The 25,806-nt window shown below is 39.7% G+C and overlaps 1 protein-coding gene across 1 annotated transcript in view; it reads right to left on the bottom strand.

Moving 5' to 3' along the window:
- Positions 1 to 25,806, bottom strand: part of ANAPC1 (anaphase promoting complex subunit 1) — a 3,613,296-nt gene that overhangs the window by 2,851,010 nt on the left and 736,480 nt on the right. Inside the window, exon 7 of the mRNA XM_044060160.1 lies at positions 767 to 912. Within this exon, the coding sequence (XP_043916095.1) occupies positions 767 to 912 (146 nt within the window). The remainder of the gene's footprint in view (positions 1 to 766; positions 913 to 25,806) is intronic.

Raw genomic sequence — 25,806 nt, 5'->3', positions numbered from 1 at the left:
AGAGATGATTATTCCAGCTGGGTTATGCTTAAGACATTGGCAGGAAAAAGCATTAGCAACAAGTACCTACAATGCCCAAAGTAAAATCTTACGGAGCTATCACCCATATAATTAAGTCAGACAGGACTATATCCAAACCAATTCAACTTTTGAAAGAAAACAAAAAAAAAAAAGGTGGTGCAAACTCACACCATGGATGGAGCTCAAAAAGACAAAGGCCTCAACCATCAACCAATCATACAGGTAAAATCTAATGCTGTACTGCATCCCACCCTCTAGTGATTGACAAGGATCCTCAAACATGTACAGAGAGAAGCTTCCTTTGATGCTCTTCTCAAATTTGCAAATAAACCCAGGTAAGTTACAAATAGCACATGAATACAAAAACCTTTTACTGATGATATCAAGGACTGAAATCCAAACTGTGCCAGCAGCAAATCAGAAAGGGACATGGAGAATGACTAAGCTAATGCAGCTAAGACATGACATGGGTGCATGTCATTACGTGAACATAAGAATTTGCAGAATAAACTGATGTCACATGCTAATTAATTGAGAGAACAGCCTCAACCACAGAATCAAAGAGTAGTTGTCGGTGTAACATCAGAAAATATTTTGTGTGAATTCTGTAATTCTTAGCAAAAGTACAAACATGACAGACTGTTGCATGATGCTCAAAAATTAAAATCAAAAGTTTTATTATACAAATGACACAAGCAACGTCAAATATCAGGTTTTAACTTTTTATTTCACGCATCTGTCATACCTCTGGTTTCACTTTACGAAGTGTCCAGACAACATGCGAACACTGGACTATGTCATATGTCATCATGATGGATGGCTCTGCAGACGTAAACACTATCCGTAGAGTATGGTCAGCAACATATTGAACGCGAGAAGCACCAAATGAACCTGGAAGAAAAGTATTAGGAATATCAGTGTTCAAAAGAAAAAAAAAATCTTTGTATTGTTACAGTAACCAAATGAACTGCATTTTTTAAATAACAAAATGCAATTCCAAACTTCCCCTCTCTCTGTCAATCACAACACAGTAATGAAAGAAATAAAGTCTGCCTCAACAGTCATGGATATGAATTTACATTGTACTCCAACTTGCACATTTATTACATTTGTTTACTGGGATGGTCCAGCTGAGACAAAAAGACCCCTTTTCATCAAAGGCCAAGGGAAAAAAGCTCTGCAGAAGAAAAAGTAGAAAATTTGTAAAAATGCAATCACAGTTTTGTTAAAAATTTAAAAATATTACCAAATTCAGTATGATGAAAATTTTAGTCCAATAAAATAAGATTTAAAATATTACAAAAAAATGTTCAGAGAAAAAGAAATAATGGTTAGTGGCACAGTTACTGAAAATTAAAAGGATAACAGAGATAGAGATGTTAAGTTAGACTGGCTTAGTGCTGAACGCAAGCATATCCAAGAGTTCATCAGATAGTTTCAGTTGCAGCTTAAAGGCTTTTACCTGTTAAGCCTACTCAGGGTCCCACTGCTTTGGGACAATCAAAAAGTCACCCCACTACTGCACATCCCAAATACTTATTTGCCCTTAAGTTATCGCTTATTCAGCTTCTTGCCTAAGACAATGTAAGCCAGTTAACTTAAAATTATATACAGAAACTTAAATGCCTCATTCAGCTCCATGGTTATTACTAAATCCACTTGAAAACAGCAGTTACACCCATACAAATTAATTATATCAGACCATGGAAGAGACTCTTACAGCACATGAGATGTCATCAGCTGTTACAGATCAAGGAAAAGTTTCAGTATGAAAAGGTGATGGATGTGTAAGCACCCATAGACCATACTAAGTGAGAATATTTTACTCTCACAACACCTTCAACATTTTAGAATAGCCAACATGCTCTAGTATTGACCATTCATTGAAAATTTGAGAAAATAAAATGCAGAAGGGAAGATGTGACAGGTTAAGGTTAGAACTTCAACACCAATTATTCTCAGTAGTATGCTACTATGATACAGGCTTATTTTACTTACAGAATGATGTTGTGAGCTTAAGCAAGTTATGTGTAGCCTTTATATATGACAAAAGAGTTATAGCAGTTACAGCAGACTGTGACAAAATTACAGCAGTCTTCCACAGTAGTCCTGATAACTGTTAAATATTATACTTTGAAAAATGCAGACCAAAGAAGAATAACCAATGACAACTTCATCAAAGCAGAATTTTGTAAAAACAATGCACTGAAACATTGTACCCAGACAAGAACAGCTCTCCTGAAAATCAACAAATAGTATTTTCTGCAAGAGGCAGTACCCCTTTCATCATCCCTATGGCCAGTACAATTTTAAGCTATAATGGTCTGCAGCTAAAAACCTACCCATTCTTACCATAACAACTGATCTATGACAGAATCTCCACTTGATGGCTCTTGTGTGGATTCACTCTTTTCACCAATAAGAAATTTTTCAAAGATCCAAGACTTAGGCGTATGTATACCTAGCGTCAACACAATCTGTCCAACCAATGATCACACAAGTGTTATTCACACCACAGCCCCCCCAAATAGACACAGCCAAAAGTAAGAATGTTTGTACTAAAAGTTTGGCATCTACACTGCTAACAAGTAACATGAGTCAATCTATCCTTGATTTAATGAGATCTCCAGCAGCCAAGGACAAATGTGTATGTATGGGGGGAGGGGGGGGGCATACACATGAGGTTTGAGGAAGTTACTCCGGACTCATAGAAGGTCATGTTGTAGAATAGATTACATAGTAAAATCCATCCTTCATATCTAACAATGAGAAGAACCCTCCTTAGTGAGTCCTTAACTGACATGAATTCCAAGTAGTAAACTACCATGTCTGAAGGAGACAGAAGACAACTCAAAGAAAGAACTCTGAAAGCAGCTCCAGTGGCATAGAGGGATAAAACCATGACTATGGTCCAGGCCACCCAGGTTCAATAAGCTGCTAGTGCGACAGAGTGGTAGGGAGGGATGGGCATGCCCATTCTAGGTGACAGGGCTCTTAATGCTCCCTAAGGAGAGGGGTGGTCCAAAGAGGTGAGTTGCCCTCAGACATAGTTGATGAGAGTGGTGGGGGGGACAGGGAAAGGGACTGGGTAGGGCATATAAAAAAAAACAAGACTCCCTTAGAATCCATGACCAGCCCCAGCAATACTGGAGCAGTCCAAGGGGAGGGTATGATAATGGCTGGTAGAACCAGTTTGGATGTGTGGGGCACTGGAGGCCAGGTCAGATGATGAGATCCAAGGATACCAAAAAAAGGAAAGTTTAAAAAACTGATTCCAAAAGTAACACAGTACCTACAGAAATCCAGTTCCTGGGGGTGCCAGTTAAAACAAAAAAGCCTGATGAAGCTGGCCACCAAATATTAACTTAATTGTGTTATGTATTCATAATGAAGACATTCTTAAAAGCAGGCAGTGGAAGTAATCACCTCCATCCACATTTAATAGAAAAGGCTAAGACTACATCATTCACCACCAGTGGTCAGCTGTCTAATGGCAAGGGACAATATATTTGGAAAGCATCTGTCTGGCAACTCTGCCCACCTTCTGCCATGGAGTACAGCAGACAAACAACTGAGCTGCCTTTCTTAACTCAAATGTCAGCTTCAATTAAAACCTGAGATGATGACGCAAAGTCAGTTTCAATCCTGCAAATGAAAACAGGGAGAGGAATGGGGCAACTTAGGAACAACTTAAATTAAAAACTACTTTTAGAATGAAACATGGGTCTGTTCCAAAGAAAAGTACAGTTGTGCAAGTAAACTTACCATAACAGTAGATGTTCAAATGATCGCTGCTACTGTAGCTTAAGCTTTATGGGTTCTATTCTGCATAGCTTCCAAAGCGTCAGGGCTTCTTCCATGCACCCAAGCCATTATTCAAGATTGAGTTGAGCTGTCTAAAAGACTGTCTTGGGTGTCAAGCCTTTCAGAGCTTTCCTGCAAATTGAAAATGGAAAGCTAAGCCTTTAGACTGCACTGCTAGGAAAAGCAAAACACATGGCCACACCCTAGGAATAAAAAACACATTAAAAAATAAGGGGGATGGAGAGAGGGACCAGCTAATCCAGCAGTGATCATTTGAACATCTATTATTATGGTAAGTTTACTTACACAACTGCACCATGTTCTTCACATTGATCATATCTGCAGGTGCTTTGCAAGCGTATGCACAGAAGATCAAGTTACTCCTTCTAGAATACTTTGAATCAAATCCTTTCCAAATATCCAGAGATGAAGCCAAGGTGCTGGTGCAATGTGCCTTGCCCCTGCCTAGTTTTCTTGTGGTGGAAACAACGAAAGGTAATAGCCTGAGGTGACCATTTAGAAATAGTATGCTTTGACAAAGTCTGTCCCTTCTTACAGTCACAAGAAATGAACAACTGATCGTAAGTTCTAAAAGATTTTGTTCTGTTAAAATAGTACCAGAGTTATCCGTGGATATTCAATGTATGAAGTATCCTTTCCTCTTCATTCTTGGCTTTAGAAAAGAACACAGGAAGATGGATACTTTGCCTTAAAGTAAACTCTGATATCACTTCAGGCATAAAAGAAAAACTAGTTCTCAAAGAAAGCCAGTCTCTGTGGAAAACTGGATAAGGTTGACCCACCATAAGAGTTTGCAACTGAAATATTCCTCTTGCAGAGGTCCAGGCACTCAGGAAAAACTGTTTTCCATGTTAATAACCTCAAGTCAGCCAGATAAGCTGGTTTAAATGGACCAAGGGCTAGCTTTTCTAACACAAAAGTTTTCTTGGAAACTTCTTATTAGCAACCCTTTCAAAACATTTTCACAAGAAGCACCCCAGAAACATAATCCTGTGTGATGTAGTCATAAAGACTTCTGCATTTTCGTTTGGAATTCCATCCTGTTCAGATTTCTTACCCAAGTGAGAGATTCCGGACACCTTAAAAAAGATTCTGCAAAGAAAGACAAGTTTTCTAAATATGGAAAAATGTAGACACCCTGGAGCCTGCAATGGGTTATGGCAGGAGCTAGATACTGTTCTTCTTCTGAAGCACTTAATGTTTTCCTCAGTTCACACAGCATTGTGTGTGTGTGTGTGTGTGTGTGTGTGTGTGTGTGTGTGTGTGTGTGTGTGTGTGTGTGTGTGTGTGTGTGTGTGTGAGAGAGAGAGAGAGAGAGAGAGAGAGTGTGTGTGTGTGTGTGTGAGAGAGTGTGTGTGTGTGTGTGTGTGTGTGTGTGTGTGTGAGAGAGAGAGAGTGTGTGTGTGTGAGAGAAAGAGAGAGAGAGAGAGAGAGAGAGTGTGTGTGTGTGTGTGTGTGTGTGAGAGAGAGAGAGAGTGTGTGTGTGTGTGTGTGTGTGTGTGTGTGTGTGTGTGTGTGTGTGTGTGTGTGTGTGTGTGTGTGTGTGTGTGTGCGTGAAAGAGAGAGAGTGTGTGTGTGTGTGTGTGTGTGTGTGTGTGTGTGTGAGTGTGAGACAGAGAGAGAGAGAATGTGTGTCTGAACCTTCCTTACCCCCCTGTGACATTTGAGCAGGCCATACTCCTTCACTCTTCCACTGCCCCACCTAGCTCCTCCAACATCAGATGCGCTAATCAATCCTCAGTGGCCTGGATCACAGTAAAAGCTCTGTTCCTCAATGCCAGAGAACCATGCCGGAGAAATGCATTCTACTGTATAACAAACAGGCTGATCTCTGGATCGTGCCACCTCCAAAGACTTGGCCAGAAGTGGACTCAATCTGAAGCTCCAAGAGAGATGGGGGGGGAGGCAATGGCTCAAATATTCTTCTAACTATTCACCTTGCCAGATGCCAGGGATGTAAAATGATAAGTGTGTGATGCTGCCGGCTATGGTCAACTATCTGACAAGCATCACCTCTGCAAAGGCAGTCAACCTCATCGCACTATGCTTACTTAAATACTGCGCGATTTAATAGATTTTGTAACAGAATGAGGGCAGGCCCCAGAAGCAGCTTTGGCTCCAAAGACTTCAAAGCCAAGACAACTGTGTGAAGCTCCAACTATGCACATGTTGCTTCACTTTAATTTTCTGATTGTGTAAGCCCAGTAAGCTCAAGCTTTTTCAGAGGTGAACCAAATGCACCGCCTAAGCGACGTGCTCAGAATTACAATGTAGGTAAACAGCAACTACAGAACTTTAGCACGACAGTGTAGGATGAAGCTCAGCAGCAGACCTTAAATTATCTGCATTAAACTGACAAGTCATTCATGCTCTGCTTTTTCAGAGAGACTGCACCCTCTAACCCGTGAGAGCTGAAATCAATTAACAGTAAACTACCTTGTCCTATTAGGACAGCTTATCTCACTTAACTCTTGGCCTCTTCCCTTTCCACTCCCAAATAAATTAATTAAGTTCTTTATTGGTACCCCCATTTCCCTTAGAATTTGCCATGGTTTGTTACTGTTTTTTACAGTCCACCCACTCAAAGTCTTTAGAGTAGTCAATAAAGGAGAAACAAAGGCCTTTTTTGAAAAGGTAATGGAGCGGGATGAGGCCAAGTAAACGTTTGGACTGCATTACTTATCAGTGACTGATAGAGTATAGGCAAAGATAAGAGATAGGGGAATGCTAAGTGTAAGCCCAGCACTGATAAAGCTTGTAGTTCTGCCTAGAACAGAAGTGCCTGTTAAAAAGGGATAATTAGTAGGGCATATAAAAAAACTGCATGGTAACTATAAGAAACAATCAAAGGATGCTTGGAAGTGTTCATTTAGGTATTTTCATTCCCAATAAGACTTTGGAGAACTTTTCCTCAAATAGATAGCAAATGCTGGACATAAGATGGAAAAGACAGAAGTAACTGGGAACATATTTTTTTACAGTGCAGTGAATTAGCTCATTTGAAAAATTCCCTAAGAGTACTTTGTCTAAAATGTTGAAAGAACAAATGTTTTAACTAAGGAAACAATTCTTTTCAGCTGGGTTACAGGATCTGAATTGCCCAGACATAGAAAGGCCTAATTTGAATGCTACTAGCTGTCTAAAAAGCAATTACGAACTGGAAATCAAAATCCAAACCAACTATAATTGAAGTACTGAATATTGTAAAGGGGATAAAAGAACTGCAGGTGGGATCTTTAGAAAAGGGAAGGAGTAAATTGCATAATAATGATGATGATAATAATAATAATAACAGTAATAAAATGGAATTTGTGAGAACAATGCATAATTTTCAGGAGGAGGAAGAAAAGAATTTAAGGGAAGGAAGGAACTGTGCAATTTATGTAATAATGAAGTGAAGAATTGTTAAGGAAACATACGTATGTTGCATGAAAATAATGAAAAATGTCAGCACGGTTTGTTTTCTTTTCGGTTAGTGTATACTTATGTCATTGTGAAAAGTATGACTTAATAAAGCTTCATTTTAAAAAATGTATACTGTAATCCACATCCTTACTGCAGTCTATCAAATCACCATTTGTCTCTGCAGCCTTGTTTAGCAACAGTTAACCTATGTCTCTCCTAAGTGCACTTAATTTTGACTCTATATCCCCAAAAGCAGTACATTCATTGTAAACAATACTCTCCATATTAGAAAAACATTCACTAGTTAAAACTATGCATCCTGCATCTGGAGCAGATAGACGGCATTTCCTCTACTACTGACTGCACAAACATTTGAGCTAGGTGGTCCATCATGTGTTAACTTAAATACCTTACATTTACAGCCAGTTTGCTTCTTTTGTGCCTGTTGAAAATCTGCTCTCTAACAATGCTCTGTTTAACTAGTCACACACTTCTTAAATGTTTTGCATATCACTGATGTATTCCTGTATTGTATATAATTAGACTCACTAAAAAATAGAAATCAATCCCACCGTTCTATAAAATAGTTTGGTTCCTAGGTAAAGAATTTTTGAGGAAGACCCAAGAGATTTACTTTAAGATGTGGCTGTCTGTGTAACGTATGTTTGTTAGAATGCTCAGCAAGTGATACAGAGTGTGAAATACTTTCTAACTTCCATGACATGTTTAGAGACCACCATGAATGCATGATATGAAAAGTCATAGTAACAAGACAAGATCATTTTTTATCACCAGATGTCACCATAAGTGCCGATATTTTTTTTATAATAGAGGCACTGTGGCTTGTAATAAATGTTCTATTTGTAAACAGATAGTGAATTTCTTTCCCTAGATTAATAATGTTAAGTTTTGTCCTAGGGGTAATTATACATGTAATACAGAGGGAGTGATGCATGCTTTAAAATGTACTTGTGGTTTATTTTATATTGGGGAGACTGGTCGACTATTCAAAATTCGTTTTCAGGAACACATTAGAGACATTAAAAATAAAAAAATTGGATAGTCCTTTGGGAAATCATTTTATACATTTCCATAGTTCTAAGCCTGAGTACTTAAAAAGATGCATTTTAGAGAAAGTTGATGTGTTTTTAGGGAAATGTGTGGATATTAAAGACAAATTATTGACAAAGGAGACGTTATTTATTTTAAAATATAATTATTTGGAGCCATTTGGACTCAAAGAATGTGACTGGAAATATATTATTTAATTGTATTATTGAATAACTGGTTAATTAGGTAAAGCTTTTAATATTTAAGAATGGGTGTGTGTTTTGATTCTTTACTCTTTGAAGGCCTTGGGCCAAAGCGCTAAGTCATTAATAAATTATACGAATACTTTGTGGAATGTGGTCTTGTTGTACAGATTTATCTTTCTTTTTTGTATGGTGACTTTTTTATGATATGAAAAGTTGTTGCTGTAGCTAGGCATCAACATATCTAATACTATATACTCCATATACATACACAGTTTGTGACCAATGTTGAGAACCCCCTGATTATTTTTGATTGCTCTCCAAGCTGCAGTACGTATACAACTGTACCCCCCCCCCCCCAACCATACACATACATGCATGCACACAAACACAGGAACAGGCACAGGGAGCACGTGACTAAAGTCATGGTTAGGACCAGTTGGTCAGCAAAGTCATCTTGGTCAAGTTGCCTATAACCACTGTAGCATTTGAAACTCTTCATTGGTCTGCAAGGAGGCTTTTTCTTCAGGACATGGTTAAACTTAAAAAAGGGGAAAGTAGAAGGGATGAAGCAGCTTAAGAAAGTCTTCAATAGTAGATATATTTCTCCTCTTCAAGAGCTCATACTTCAATACCTCCAAAGGCTGGTTGAATACTTCTTCCAAGAAAGGGGTTGTCACAATGGACTGAGTTTCTCCATATGAGGAAAAATCTCAGCAAAACCATCCTGCACAAACATATCTGAATCTGCTGCCACAGTCAGCAGAGAAAAAAACTACAGTGGACTACAAAGCTGTTCAGTGTGGAGGCCACAGACATTCCTGACCACCTCCTCACTTAAGTCCCGATTCAGGGAGAAAGGTTTTAGTGTCTGATCCACTGTGGAGGAACAGAATTTGTACAAGCCAGATAAATAGTTTAGGGCTCTATGCCCCAACAAGACAGGACAAGAAAATACTGTCCCACCTGCTCTGTCCAATGCTTTAGACTTCTTTTATGGCAGTAAAGTAGCAATTTGTTGTAGTATGTGTGCCCTGTGCTGATGCTGGATCCAACACAGGAATTAGCATGACAATGTCTAGTCAAGGTTCCTCATTCATCTAGGTCTTACAGATACAATCTGTATTTTTGAAGCCACAACAGCAGGTCTAGGTCCTTCCAAGCTGTGTGTATGAAATTCTTGATAAACTCCAAGGGAGAAAGGCCCAAGGCTCCCAGTCCTTTTCTCAAGATATTCACTAATGTGTTTCAGGAATGTGGCCGTATCCAAGTTCCCTTAAGTTTTCACAGTCTTCAGGAACTTTCAAAACTCAAAGATAGGATGAAGGATCATTCTGGGGGGACAGGAAAGCTGCAGGTTGAGTAGAATTAATTAGCCTCATTTGTCTTGGAGAAAATGTCAGAAAGGCTGTCCCCCACCTGTAAAGACAAATTTGCTTAAAGTCAATGGAGTTGAGATCAAATATGCACAAGATGAATGCCATAAACAAAACAGCATACCTGATAAAGGCTGCATTAAGACTAGAAAGGCTTTCACCAGTCCTGCTACTGGCATTCAGCCATGCTCCACAAAGGAATGTTCCAACTCCTGGGTGGGCAGGTCCTATCAAACCTCAAACAAATGTCTGAAGTCCACAGATCATGTCCAGATACTGAAATACTGGTGGACCATCCTCAACCCGGGCTGAAAGGCCCTGCTGCACCCCAGATGGGACAGCAAGGGAAAGAGACATCAGTCCAAAGTACAGCCACGCAGATACGGCTAGCTGACTCGCTCACTAACATAAAAAAGTGCTACGTCAAGGGGTTGGATGAGCAGTGTCCACTTACTAGGATAACTCCTTAGTAATGAATGCATCTCCTCCAGGTTCCTCATTCTAGCCTGAAGTAATGGACAGATGACAGCTCAAACCCTCTCTAATCAAATGTCAAATGTGAATGTTGATTCCTGAACACTGACTAAGTTTCAGTTCTCCCAGTGTGAAAAAAAGAAACAGTGAAATAATAGGCAGTGGAACTGCCATTGTGGTAAAATTTAGTTACTGGCTAGTTAATACACTGCCTGGATGCCAGCAAAGAAATTTAGAGAACGTGAAAGAAAATAAACCAGAAAAAAAGTGAAGAGAAACTTCTGTTTGGGAATAATCCTGCAACTATTCAGCAAAAAGCACTTAAAGCTTCAGCTTTGGTACAAGAAATGTCTTCCAGTAATTTAGAGGAAAAATAAATCAAATGTATTCAGAGATGATTAAAACATATGAAAAACTGAAGGAATATATAGATTCAAATAACAGACTAGAAAAAAATAAAATAAGCATCAACTAACTATTGAGATGAACAATGATAAAACTGCAAAAATCAGTGATTAAAACGAAGAAAATGTTGGCCAAATATGATACTTCTCAAAAACTGTTTCAAAAATTGTGCTCACACAGAAAACTGTAGATTTTCTGCAGTACCAGAAAAATGGAAGAAATACACTATTAATTTTATGAAAGGACAGATAAGCAACTGGAATGGTATTTCACAGCATAACATGTAAACTGAAATGGCACGAGTGTATCTTCCAAACCTGGCAAAGAGAAAGCAGCCAAAACCTATATTAGCAAAGAAACAATCATACCAGCACAAAGAGATTATCCTGACAAAACTGTGGCAGAAGGAAAGGTATTAAAATTGGAGACAGCAGAGTGCTTGTGAAAAATGATTATTCAAGAACAGAAACAAATTTATCCCAGCAATCAGGGGAATGTTGAGAGAGACAGGTGTAAGATTCAAGCTGCTAAATCCAGCTGTCTTCAGAATATTTTTCCTGGAGAAGCAAAGACATTTTTGGATGCAGAAGAGGCTAAGGAGGAATAAAGTTTATCCAACAAAAAGTGAGCCATCAATCAGAAGGGGACTCTGCTTCTCATTCCTCTGACAACAAAGCACAGAGAGACAAAGACACTGCCAGTGAAACCTATTCCAATGTTCCTCTGGAAAATGCTCGAAAAACAGAAAATAAATTACAAGAGTTGACTAGAAAAATCATGAGCACCTCGGACTTGAACCAAAATTGGGTGTTGGGAGATAGAGATGAATAAGATGATCAGCAACACAGAAATCAGTCAGTAAATGGGAGACTATAAAATATCAGCTGTAGTTTGTGAAATATGGCTTTGCAAGAAAAAGTGGCTGAGAGAAACTGGAGTTTTGCTGACTTAGTTAAACTTGTGTGTGAACTGTAAGGCGCATATCCCACATTATGCCATTACTGTTCAGAATGACACTAAAATAAATTGTAAAGAATTTCTGTTCCAATTAACATTTGTATAAAACATTAGGATGTATTACAAATATTAAATTAAATAAATACTTTTTAAATTGTAAGAAAAAGGTCATCTTTAGGGCTTAAGAGAAGAAAGGATAATGTGTGTGATCTTGGGCTGCTGGGATGGGGTGTAAATGTGCACTAATTATATTGTAGAATTATGATACTTTATCTTATTTTTACAATGATGGAAGCCTAAATTAATGCCCTGGCTTATAAACAAGTGTTTGTTATAAGCAAGTAGGCTTGAAAATAAAACAAAATCATGAAAATCATGAAAAATGCTATATGCAAAGATATTAGCTTGCCCCCCCCCCCCAACAATTTTTCACAGTTGGAGTCAAGAAGTTTACAACTGAAGGCAGTTTACATTCTGTTCTGAGCAAAATTTACAAAGCAGTCCTCTGCAGAGATGTTAACATCTTTTCCCTCTCATTGTTGGCTATTTTTACATGGAGATGAGCTTTAAGTGTTGGTGCAAGCAATTAATACTGAGAGTTCTGAGCATTCTTTGCTAAGGGAAATACAACATTTAAAGGTACAATGACAAGCAGTTCAGTGAAAAATAAAGTTTGAAATTATGGGAAATGAATAACAGCTGTCTCCTTAGCAGCCTTAATACTTTAATGCATTTCACAGAACAGTGTGCAATTCACTTTTATTTAAAGACAGTCGGTGCACGTTTTCTTATGGCTAAAAATTGAAGTTTTCTGAAAGCCCACAAGTTGATTTTCATATCTGAATGTGAAACAGAGATATGAAAAGAACAGACAACAATCAGTGTTAAGTGGGAACACGTGCTGTAACATTCACGTTAGCGTAGGTAATCTTAATTTTAGATTAGTATTAGTTAATACCTGTGGGTGCAACTGTCAATTTAGAACAACTGTTCCTATCTGGGGGGTTAAACTTCATTTTTGAATATGTACATGGTTTTTGCATTTGTTTTAAGTTAATGGGGGAAGGGGTGTTCTGAAAATGTATTTAGCATTTTGTTTGAGATTTTTCATTAAAACAAAAGTCTTGAGAAATGTGACATGGTTTCAAATGGAGAGGAGATGAAATAACTGTACAAACGATCATTCCGCCAAACAGTTTGTGCATGTAAGACACAAGCTGGAAATGCACATTCAAGAAACTATCATGTATATTAGGTTGGAGCAGTAGCTTTTATCATAATAGTTACAATATCCATACTATCTTAAAATTTAATAGCCATACAGGTATAAACAAAAAAGGTTTTGAATTGTATTAAGAAGTGCTGAGTGCAAATGGCAATGCTGCAGGAGATGCATGTGGAAAGAAATGTATGTGCGAACTTGACAAAGGATTTCAGGATAGATATTCAGCAGAATATCAGGAACAATATAAAAGGGGATTAATACAGACTGCTTCAGAGGCTCCAACAGTAAAAAAGCCAATACTGGTAGATTTGTGGCTTTTCGGGAAATAATATTTATAAGGATAAAACAAAGGCAATAACTGTAAATGATGTACTCTCACACAAACTGGTTTAGCAATTCCCATATTTATGGGGACAAGATAAGATGAAGTATTAGAATTATGGATTAAAAAGACTTTTGATATGGCAGCTAAGGATCTGTGGAAAGAGACGAAACAAAATATAATACAAAAAATGAGAAACTGGAATCTCTTATTTATGGATATGGATAAAAACATACTAACAATGAAAATGTTTCTAGTTCCTTTTGTTTTCTATACAAGTCAGCTGTATTTTTTATCAACCAGAGGAAAAGTTGTGGACAACAATTAATAAAGAGAATCTGGCATGTGAAGAGAGCAAGAGTTAAGTGGGATAAGTTGATTCTTCCAATACAAGGTGATTTGCGATTACCTGATCTGAAGGGATATTTTAGAGCTACACAGTTAAGGCTCATATACATAGCACTAGCAGAATGTTATAATTCAAAGCAGAAAGGGTTAATGATGAAGCAAGTGGATGTTCAAGAAATAAAAAGAGTGGGATTTTTGATGCAGATCCTTAAGAAGAACATACATACAGAATATTATATTCATAAAGTAGCAGAATATATACCAAGAACTAAGCCAACACGAGAATGGAGAAACGAGATTTTTACAATAAGGATGACTGCAAGTAGGGTACAGAAAACAGGCAAGAGGGGGGCTCAAATATACTGGAGAAGACTCACAAAGTAACCAAAGTATTGGGAGTAAAAAATTAGAGCGCGAAAAGGTAACAGAGTGGTTGAGGCCAAAGAAGATGCTTAGACTGCAGACTAGAGACTCCCTTCCCTACCAGGGATTGATACAGTATAGGCAAAGAGACGGAAAGGGGATTCAATCCCAAGGGAAAGGTCTACTCTGGTAGGGTTATTAGTTGAAATCTAGATCAGAAGCTGCTGTTAAACAAGGGATAATTAGTAGGACATATACAAAATTGATTCAGATATTTATCATACAAATCAATGGAGGTTACAAAAGACTGAGCAGAGAGACCTGAAAAAAGAAGTTATGTCTTTCCATAACATTCCATCTGTATTGTTGATCCTCGTTCAGTCATTACGTCTGGGTTATCGGTTCCGATCTCGGAACAGAGCCGGCCATCTTCCAAGCTCGCGACAGCCACAAACTCTCGAGCTAAATTCTTATCCACAATCCCCCTCTCCCTGTTACCTCAGATTGAGTTTGCAAGTCAAAGGAAGTAGAGGCTACCTCTGGTCAAAGGACCTAACGGAACCGGATGATGAGATCCACTATAAGCCACGGGGGGGTCGTAGTGACTGAACGAGGATCAACAATACAGATGGAATGTTATGGTAAGACATAACTTCTTTATCTGATATTGTCAATCATCACTCATTCCTTACGCCTGGGACAGAGTCCCCAGCAACCTTTATTCCTGAGAGGCTCTCATGGAAGGACATTCCTGAGCACCACTGAACCAAAGGATGCTCTTCCTCTGGAGGCCAAATCCAATTTGTAATGGCTGATGAAGGTATGAGGTCTAGCCCAAGTTGCAGCTGCACAAATGTCAGGTAAAGAAAGAAAGGCAGCAGAAGTTGCTACCGATCTAGTGGAATGAGCCCTTATGGCTGTAGTCAGAGGGATATCATGAGTTTTTGTGAATAAATGTTACGCAGTCTTTTAACCATTTAGCCAATGTGAACTAAGAAACAGCACATCCAAGTCTAGGCCAGGAATAGTTGATCTGAATTGTGAGAAGCCTTAGTTCTGTCAAGATAGAAACAAATTTGCCTCTGAATGTCTAGGGTATGTAGATAATACTCTCCTCTGTTAGATTGACTGGGAAAGAAAACTGGCAATTCAATGGTGTGGTTAATGGACATTTCAGAGATCACTTTCGGCAGAAAGGAAGGATTAGTTCTCAATGACACTATCTTTATGAAAGATCAATTAAGGTCATTTGATGCATAGAGCTTGAAGTTCAGAGATATGTCTGGCAGAAGTAATGGCGACCAAGAACAAAGTTTTCCAAGAAAGAAACTTGAGGTTGCACAAAGAAGCTGGTTCAAAAGGAGACGTTGTCAAAGCTTCCAGGACTAATGACAGGTCCCATGGCTGGATAGGTTCTCTAAAAGGGGGTTTCAAATGATTTACGCCTTTTAAAAAGGTCTTGCATAATTTGTGTGACATAAGGGAAGAGTCATGGACACCATTGTGAAAATTAGATATTGCAGCCAAATGAACTCGAATGGTAAAAGCAGAAAGGCCAGATTGGAATAAACTGGACAGGTATTCCAGTACTACTGGCACTGGTGCTGAAAAGGGGGCTATCCGTTTTTCCTTCAGCCGAATGGTAAACCTTTTCCACTTGCTGAGATAAGTAGTTCTGGTGGAAGACTTATGAGATGCAATAAGAATGTCACGTACTAGGGAAGAAAGATCAGTCTGCCTGGCAATCACCGAAAGTGGAGGAGCCAAGCTGTGAGCTTCAGGCTGTTCAGATTGGGGTGAATAAAGTTCTGCGGATGGGCGATCAAGTCCGGAGTAGGATCAAGAATCCATGGTTGATCTAGCAGGTGAGGCCATAGGAAGGGGAACCAAATTTGACGAAGCCAATATGGTGTTATGAGGATTATCTTGCTCTTCAACCAGCGGGCTTTCTACAGGAGCTGGGGAATGAGAGGAAAAGGGGGAAAGGCATAAAGCAGACCCTGAGGGCCAATCGTGGACTAGAGCGTCCCTGGGTGACTGTCCCCGAGGGGGAACCAGGACGAAGTAATTGCTGCATTTGTAACTGGTTGGGGAAGCAAAGAGGTCGCAGCAAGGGAGACCCCAGCGATTGAAAATCTCCGCCACAATAAGAGGATTCAGAGACCACTCGTGTGGTTGCAGAATGCACCTGCTCAATCAGTCTGCTATCACGTTGGAACTCCCAGGAATGTGCGTTGCTATCAGAAAGCGGTTGGTAGCCATCACCTATTGCCATATCCTCATGGCCTCTCGACAAAGTGGGTAGGATTTGGTTCCGCCTTGTTTATTGATGTACCAGACTATAGCCATGTTGTCCGATTGTATTGCAGTAGTCCCTGACGGAAGGACGGGCTGAAATATTTGCAACGCTAGAAGCACCGCCCTCAGTTCTAGGATATTTATATGCAGATGGGCCTCTAGTTCTGACCACATGCCTTGGACCGTCTTCCCATGAAAAAGCCCCCGCCCTCCCCATTAGGGAGGCACCCGTGGTCACTGTGACTTTGGGGTGTTGGGGTGTGAAGGGGTGAGACCATTGTGACGGGTTTTGCAACATCCACCAAATCAAGTCTTGTTTGCATCTCTGAGTCACCCAAATCTGGGATGATAAAGGAAACTGAAAAGGGTACTACTGGGTCAGTAGTAACCACTGTAAAAGCCTCATGTGGAAATCTCGCAAGGGGAACAATGGTGATTGAAGCTGCCATGGAACCCAACAGCTGGAGGACAGAATGTGATGTGGATCTTTCCCTTGAGAGGATGGGTATGAGTTGTTGTTTTATCCTTAAAATTCTGTGCTCTGGAATCAATGCCGTGCAGTTCTTTGTATCCAACAGGGTCCCAATTAATTCTATGGACTGGGATGGGGATAGGTTGGATTTTTGCAAGTTTATAGTTACACCTAACCTTTCTGCAGTGTGAAGAGAGTATGCCAAGGCTTCTTCCAATAAATGTCTGGTGGGGGCGGTGATGAGACAGTCGTCTAGGTATGGAAACACCTGGAATCCTTGCAGTCGCAGGTGACAACTGCCATGCACTTTGTGAACACTCTGGGGGCTGTAGAGAGTCCAAAGGGCAGTACTCGGAACTGGTAATGACTGGCTCCCACACAGAAGCAAAGGAATCTTCTTGATGGTCTGTCCACCTTTATGTGGTAGCATGCATCTTGAAGATCTATAGAGTACATCTAATCGCCTGCCTGCAAGAGTGGGAGGATAGACTGTATTGTGACCATCTGGAATTTCTGTACCTCTACGAATTTGTTTAGCACACTGAGATCCAAATTCGGTCTACAGTCCCCGGTCTTTTTTGGCACCAAAAATAATCTTGAGTAGAATCCGGATCCTATATCGTCTGGCGGAACTATTTAGATGACTCTTTTTCTTAGCAGCTTTGAAATCTCTAATGCTGTTTCTTACCTTTAACTGGGTGGAACGTCGGGTAAGTTTCTCGGGGGGGGGGGGGCAGGACAAAGCTTAAAGGGAATATGATAACCTCTGGTTATTATCTCTCATACCCAAGAATCGGTGGTAATGGTTAGCCAGGCAGAAGGGTACAAAGAGAAATGATCACCAACTGCTTCCAGAGGAAAGCAGTTGGGCCACCCTTCAGGAGCACTGGTAGGACTGGCCAGAGAAAGAATCTTTGGAACCCTGGTTACGTGGACCTCCTCTGCCCCAAAAGGGGCACCTTCCATACGAGTTTCCCCCTCTGCCTCTAGGGGAAAACTCGGCTCGTGTCACGGAAAGAACCTTGAGACTTTTTGTGCCACATCTTCCCACTCTTCTGGTTTCTGGACAAAGCCCGTTGAGGGGAAGAATAATGGACACCCATGGCAGAAAGTGTCTTACCGTCCTGTTCACATCTAGCCAGTGTGTCTTTTACCTTGGGACCAAATAACGAAGAGGCTTCAATGGGAGCGTTCAGAAAGGAAGCCTTGAAGGGTTCCGCAAAATCACGCCAGCGCATCCAGGCATGCCATCTCATGACTAAACCTGCACCCGCTGCTCTAGCTGCTCCTTCTGATGCGTGAGAAATCAGACGCATGGAGGAGGTCGATTCATGGGTGGCTAACTGTGAAGCCACTTTGTCCCGGACCTCATCAGACACAGCTCAGGCCAAAGTTTGAGAGCTTAGAAATTAAGTCTCTTTGAAGCATGGTAAAATGTGCCATATAATTCAGGGACCTGACTGCAAAGGTCGCTGATGCAAAAGTACGCTTCCCTAATCTGTCCAGCACCCAGGACTCTTTATTGGGTGGGTGGATAGTCTGGCTTTCTTCCACCAGATCCTTTTTTGTTGCAGCCACCACCACCAAGGCATCTACAGCAAGACCTTTGGACCAGTGAGGATCACTATCTGGAGGGGACAAGATTTTATCTGGTCTGCGAGGAATGGCATCAACAGTGTCAGAAGCCTTCCATGCACACTGCACGACGAGCCGAACAAGGTCGTCGGCAGGTAGAGTAACCCAGGAGGTAGGGGGCTGGGCACGAAAGGCCTGCAGGAACACAGACTCTTCAGAGGTCGGGTTAGAGGGCCGCCATTCACCTCTGCTTAAGTATTTCGAGGATATTTCCAAAGGATACCTCAGAGGGTGACCGAGGGGACCCTTCCCCATCATCAAAGTCTGTGTCTTCCATTAGGGACTCCGGGGAGTCCACGTGCTTCCTCTTACACAAACTCTCTTGTGATGAACTTCCTCAGGGGGAAATCTGGGGAAGACAGCGCAAAAGGGGCCTCCTGTGGGTGTGTGTACTGAGGCCCTTGTGCCCAGTGTCCGCCAGGGGTAGCTTGTGTAAATTGCGGTCCAGAGGAGGACAGGGGTACTGATAGCACAAGATCACTAACAGACGCAAGAGCCTTCTCCATGAGTTGGAAGGCTGGCCCATCCGAGGAGGTCACACCTCACTCAAGCAAATCAGCCCGCCGACTCGGAGTCCCTGGATGGCTGTGAAAAGCAGGAGTACATACGCCACAGCTGGCATCCTGGGCAGTGATTGGAGTGAGCCACAAGTCCATGGTGAATGAGTGAGGTCCATGAAAGGAGCCAAAGTGAGGGAAGTCTGTGCTACAGTAAGGGGCTTCAAAGGCAATGAAGGAGGACAATAGGTATGGGTCTTTGGAGAAGGTTGTTCACCTCTGAAGGAAGAATAGGTCCTGGAGGGTTGGATACCTTTGGTCAAAAGAAATTGATCCACAAGACACATCACATCATGTTATGAGAGGCTTCTAGTGGATCTCATGGACAAAGCTGAAGGGGAGTCAGGTCTATCCAAGGATGAAGGAAACTGTGCCCACAAAGGGGTCTTTGGATGGTGCTAAAATAGGCGTCTGCACTGAGAACAATGGAGCCGTTAAGGCTTGTACTACTGGTGTCTGCACCGAGGAGATCATCAGTGCCGAAGGTAAGATCTGCACCGAGGTCGGTGTCAAAGTGTTAGTTGGCACTATGGTAGGTGCCAAAAGAGTCTGTGCGGAAAACAAGATGGTCGGTACCAGGAGGATAGTAGGTGCCATATAAATTGTCAGAGTCGAAGCAGGAGAGGGCATCGGAACAGTCAAAACCGGAAAGTTCTGCATCGAAAAAAAGTTGGTGCCGGTAGGGAAGTCTTAACAGAGGGGGCCCCTCGGTTCCAATGAGGTATAGGGCATAATACTCTGTGCCGAATTAACGGATGGTGCCGAAGGCTTCGGTGCAGAAGATCTAGGCATCGAAAGCCTCAGGGCCGAGGAAGTCAAATCCGAACTGGAAAGTTTGGCCTTCTTAGGTCTCTGTTCCTGGTGGTCCCCAGCAGGAGACGACGGAAGAGACTTGGCCTTCTTGTGTTCATCTCTTTTCTTATAGGAACTAGGAGGGGTTGAAGCATTCGACACAGAAATAGCCTCTGAAAAGGAAGATTTAAGTAGTCCCTTTAAAATCAGTTTATTTTTCCTTTCCACCAAAGCCCTGTTAGAAAAGTTAGCACAAATCCTGCAAGGTGGGTCAACAGTCAAGTGAGGCACACCCAAACAGTAAACACATAATGCATGTGCATCCAAAATAGCTAATTTATGCCCACAATCCACACATCTTTTAAATCCCGGACCACCTTTTTTCTTTGCCATGATAGGAAGGAGGAAGAAAGGAAAAGGAAGGAAGGAAAAAGGTACCAACAATGGTACGAGAAATACCCGAAGGTAAAGCAAGGAAAGGTTTTACAAACAATGGTAAGGGAGTTACCTCACGGTAAGAAGAAAGAAGGGCTAGAAAAATCAAAATAAAGTCGCTAGATGCGACAGGGTAAGAGATGACTTTTACAAGATTTGAACTGAGAAGAACTGTAATACGATTAGGTATTATCAAAGAAAGTTTTACTTAGCTCAAGAGAAGTGGCTTGACACGACTGAATGGTGACGCAGCAAACGAAATCTGAGGTAACAGAGAGAGGGGAATTGTGGGCAAGAAATTAGCTCGAGAGTTTGTGGCTGTCGCGATCTTGGAAGATGGCCGGCTCGATTCCGAGGTCGGAACCGATAACCCAGGCATAAGGCATGAACGATGATTAACAATATCAGATAGTAACTTACAAGGTAATGATGGGAGTACATATGTATGGCTTCCAAGTATGCAACAAACTCCAGAAAGTTTGAGATTTTTGCTTGGAAGTTTTTGCATTGGTATATTTACACCTCAAGCAGACTTTAAAGAGTTTTTCCTCAAGTAGACAGAAAATGTTGGAGGTGTGAGATGGAAGAACGAGGTAATTTGGGAACATACGTTTTAGGAGAGTAATGAGTTGGCAGACTTTAAAAATCCTCTACAGGGTACCGTCAGAAATATTGGGTAAGCAAATAGCTGTGACTAACTAAATTGTTTTTTGAGGTGAGAGACAGAATTTGAATTGTCCAGACATAGTAAGGGCGTGTTAAGTTTAATTCTGTTGGCTGCCAAAAAAAGATTACTAGAAAATTGATTTCAAAGTCTAAACCAATTGATTTGAAGTTCTGAATATTATAAGAGATAAAAGAACTGAAAATGGATCTTTAGAAAAGTGAAGGAGCAAGTACATATAAATAATGGAAATTGAGGGAACAATAAATGAATAATAATGTTCAAAAGGAAGAAGAATGAGGTTTAAGGGACGTCAGGAACTGAGCAATGTATGTGATGCTGGGCTGAAAGAAACAAAAGACATGTGATGCATAATAAATGTATATGGGGAAAATATGGCTTGTTTTATTTTCTATTAATGTATGTTCACCTAAATCTTGACTGATAATTTAATAAAGATGTTTAAATAATGTTAATGTCATATATGGCGATTGGAGTGCTGCTTCAGAAATTGATATACAGTGGATATAAAAAGTGTACACACCCCTGTTAAAATGCCAGGTTTTTGTGATATAAAAAAATGAGACCACAATAAATCATTTCAAAACTTTTTCCACCTTTAATGTGACCTATAACCTGTCAAATTCAATTGAAAAACAAACAAATCTGCTAGGGGAAACAATATAAAAAATAAAATACATACAATAAGCTGGTTGCATAAGTGTGCACACCCTTAAACTAATACTTTGTTGAAGCACCTTTTGATTTAATTACAACATTCAGTCTTCATAGGGAGGAGTCTATCAGCATGGCACATCTTGACTTGGCAATATTTGGCCACTCTTCCTTGCAAAAGCGCTCCAAATCCGTCAGACTGCGAGGGCATCTCTTGTGCACAGTCCTCTTCAGATCACCCCACAGATTTTCTATTGGATTTAGGTCTGGGATCTGGCTGGGTCATTCCAAAACTTTAATTTTCTTCTGGTGAAGCCATTCTTTTGTTAATTTGTACGTATGCTTGGGGTCACTGTCATGCTGAAATGTGAAATTCCTCTTCATCTAGCTTTCTAGCAGATGCCTGAAGGTTTTGGGCTAAAGGTGACTGGTATTTGGAACTGTTCGTAATTCCCTCCACCTTGACTAAAGCCCCAGTTCCAGCTGAAGAAAAACAACCCCAAAGCATGATAATGACAACACCATGCTTCACCATGGGGATGGTGTTCTTTTGCAAAGTTGTTTTGAGCCAAACATACCTTTTGCAATTGTGGCTAAAAAGTTCAACCTTGGTCCCAACAGACCATAACACATTTTCCCACATGCTTTTGGGAGACAATGTATTGTTCTGCCAATTTTTGCCTGGCCAGGATGTTTTCTGTGTAAGAAAAGGTTTCCGTCTTGCAACCCTACCCCATAGTCCAGACATATGGAGAATACGTGAGATTGTTGTCGCACATAGTACACAACCAGTACTTGCCAGAAATTCCTGCAGCTCCTTCAGTGTTGCTGTAAGTCTCTTGGCAGCCTCCTTGAGGGACGTCCAGTTCTTTGCAACTTCACTGTTGTCCCACATTTTCTCCAATTTTTGAAGACAGTCTTCACTGTGTTCCATGGTATATCCAATGCTGTCGAAATTTTTTGTACCCTTCTCCTGACTGATACCTTTCAACAATGAGATCCCTTTGATGCTTTGTAAGCTCTTTGCGAACCATGGCTTTTGCTGTAGCAGGCAAATGAGTAAATGTCAGGAAAATCATACTAGGACAGCTGAACTTTATTTGGGGTTAATCAGAGTCTCTTTAATTGATGGCAGGTGTGTACCCAAGAAGACAATGCTGTAATTAAAACAAAAGGTGCTTCAACAAAGTATTACTTTAAGGGTGTGCACACTTGTGCAACCAGCGTATTGTATGTTTTTTATTTTTTATATTTTTGCCCCAACAGATTTGTTTGTTTTTCAATTGAATTGTACAGGTTATAGGTCACATTAAAGGTGGGAAAAGTTTTGAAAGGATTTACTGTGGTTTCATTTTTATATCACAAAAACCTGGCATTTTAACAGGGGTGTGTATACTTGCATCTCCAAGAAGGTGTGACTGAGAATAATCCTCTGTTAGAGCACCACCGAAAGGTTATGGATAACAGAAAACTATGGACTGGGAGCGGGAAGTTTAAGTAACTTTAAAAACAGAAAAAAGTTACACCATGTGCCTACTGTGATAGTAACAGATGGGAAAAAGGAATTGTTATGTACTGGGCAGCAGCCAAAAGCATTTTTTTTCATGTGGGGATGAATCACGTTTAATTCGGGATTGTACAAAAAAAAAGGTGCTGGCAGTGTGCGGAGTTTGGACATTCTAAAAAACAGTAAACCATATGAAGGAAATGTAAAATTGAGGAGCATTTTTGTTTGAATGTCCACAAATTAATGAAAGCAGGCAGAGTGTGGAAAATGATGATGAAGAACAACTTTTTAAACAAAAAAGGGTGGAAGTGAATGATAAAATGATGGGGGGGGGGGTGTACAAGATACAAATATAGAAAAAAAGATGTACTAGATCTTTTTTCATCTGATATACTAGATTGTACTCATATTATGTAAATCTCATATGTCTGAATATATGGAGCTTTTCTCCCCGGGCCTCCGCTGAAAATGGGCATATACCCAGTCGGACTTTCCCAGTCAACAAATGTAAAATAAATAATAAATAAATCCACAAACTAACACATGACAATACACACACAGATAGAAAACAGGTTTGGGGTATTAGAGTAAGAAGAGGGAGATCTGAATTCTGAGTTCGAAAAAGGCATACATTCTATTGGGGAAGGGGTAAGGAGGAGAAAAAGGAGGTCAAAAGATGAAGTGAAAAACAAAACGCAAAAAAGGGAAAAGATAAAGTATAGCATCACTGAATATGAATAGCATGAAAAGTGATGTTAGAAGAATGGTGTCTGAATGGTGTGAAAAACACACACAAAAGTAATTTGTTTACTTGACATAAGATGTACAGATAAAAGGAAAAGACTGGAATTTGAGATTATGTGGAAAAGAAAAGTGGTGCAGACTATAGGGGGTGATGCATGTTCAAGCATTGCATTATTACTAAAACAGATTAAAATACTGCATATAATGGTGATTGTAGCAGGGAGAGTTTGTGTGTGTGATGTAAGATAGGAGCAGTAAGTATTTAGAATAGTAGTTGTAAAATTTGTGCATACAAATGTAACTGAAAGAAAAAAAGGTTAAGGAAATTCAGAATTATGTGATAGTAAAGATGCCTCATGGTGGAAGCCTTTGATTGTAATTTAAGAAAGGTGAAAAGGAAAATTGCACAAGTAAAGATGCTGAGAGTGGTTGTACATACTGGTAGGTTAAGGTAAAGGAAGAGAAAATACTTAGAAGAAGAGGTTACTTAAAACAGAGCTTGATTTTATTTTGTTTACAGATGAGAGGAAAGAAATAAAAGACGGAATTAGAGAAGCAAAGATCCATAAGGTTGTATGGGCATTAACTGGAGCAAATTAAAATATAATAAAAGGAAACACAATATAAAGACTGACAGAAAAAAAAATGCAAGAATGGAAATGTAAAAAGAAAGAGGCAACTCTGGAAAGATCCTATGACAATGAAATGATTTTACAGCAGTTAGACAAAGTTGTGCATGGTGTATAAAGAAAAGTTTAAAAAATATATATTTAACATTAGAGAGAGACACAGAGCATTGTAAGAAGGAAAAGATGCTATACAATAAGCAAAAAGAAATTTGTGAAAGAATGGCAGGGAAAAGTCTTTAAGAAAAGAAATTACATGCATATAAAAAAGAAAAAAGTAGAAAGAATGATATTTATTAGAAGTACTACTTGACAAAGAAAAAGTAGTTTCCCAAATTTGGGTAAAAAAATGAGAGAAAAAAATATATGTAATGGATAAAAAAGACAGTTAAAATATAAGCAAGTGGAAATTACAGATATAGTTGAAAGGAAAGTACATAATATGTATAAGAAAAATGTGACAGGAGGTGTACGGAAAGTAAAGAAGATGGAAAAGGAGGTAGTGGAAGAAATGAAAAAAAAATAGAGAGGAAAGAGTTAGAGGATGCTATAAAGGAAAGCAAAGACAAAAAACAAAGAAAAAGCACCAATGGAAGTTGCAAAAGTGAATGTCGTAGACAAACAAATAGCGTATTCCAAATTTATTCTCCGCTTTCGTCATAAACTTCTTCAGAATGATAAAACGTTACAAAATTCACATGGTTTAAATACTAATGGATCTTAAGCCAATCAATCAATTATCCAATAAAAAAGCATCAATTAATCGAAGTAAAAAAAACAAATACCAGGTTTTACCTACATAAAGAAAGGACAGTCGAACATCAGGACAGTTTTCACCAGAAGTCGGACCTTCTTGGGGTCGGAGTCTTCGGGGGAAGAGACTTAACTGATCAAACAGATGGACAAACCAACAACTTTAATGTTATTAATTTGACTGATCATGTTTTTTCAAATGTCGACTTAGAAGTATTAAAATTGGGTCTAAACTTTGTCCCTAGTAATAGGGCCAATTATGTAAAAACAGTGATTGACATCAAAAAATATGCCAGAAAATTAAACTTACATTATCTAATGCATGACATTACCAAAGGTAACCAGATATTTATCAAACCATCTTGTTATACCCCTACCTTGTCACACACTATTAAGGTATTTGAAGACATGTGTATACAGGACACTTATGACATGTTAAACGTTAAACCTAATTTTTACAGTAACATGACTTTAGAAGAAAAAAATGCTTTACAAAACTTAAAAAGCATGACCAGTAAATTTAGGTTTATGAAGAGTGACAAGGGGGGAAATGTTGTTGTAATGACTCAAGAAGCATACATCAACAGCATGAGAGAAATTTGAAACAACAAACATGAATATGATACTGTTACTCTTTTTGACATCCACCGTAGTCATAGGTTGATTTATTCGCA

Source organism: Protopterus annectens, chromosome 1.part2, assembly GCF_019279795.1.
Source record: "Protopterus annectens isolate FY-2018-M chromosome 1.part2, PAN1.0, whole genome shotgun sequence".
Classification (NCBI taxonomy): domain Eukaryota; kingdom Metazoa; phylum Chordata; order Ceratodontiformes; family Protopteridae; genus Protopterus; species Protopterus annectens.
This window is presented reverse-complemented; position numbering and strand designations above follow the sequence as displayed.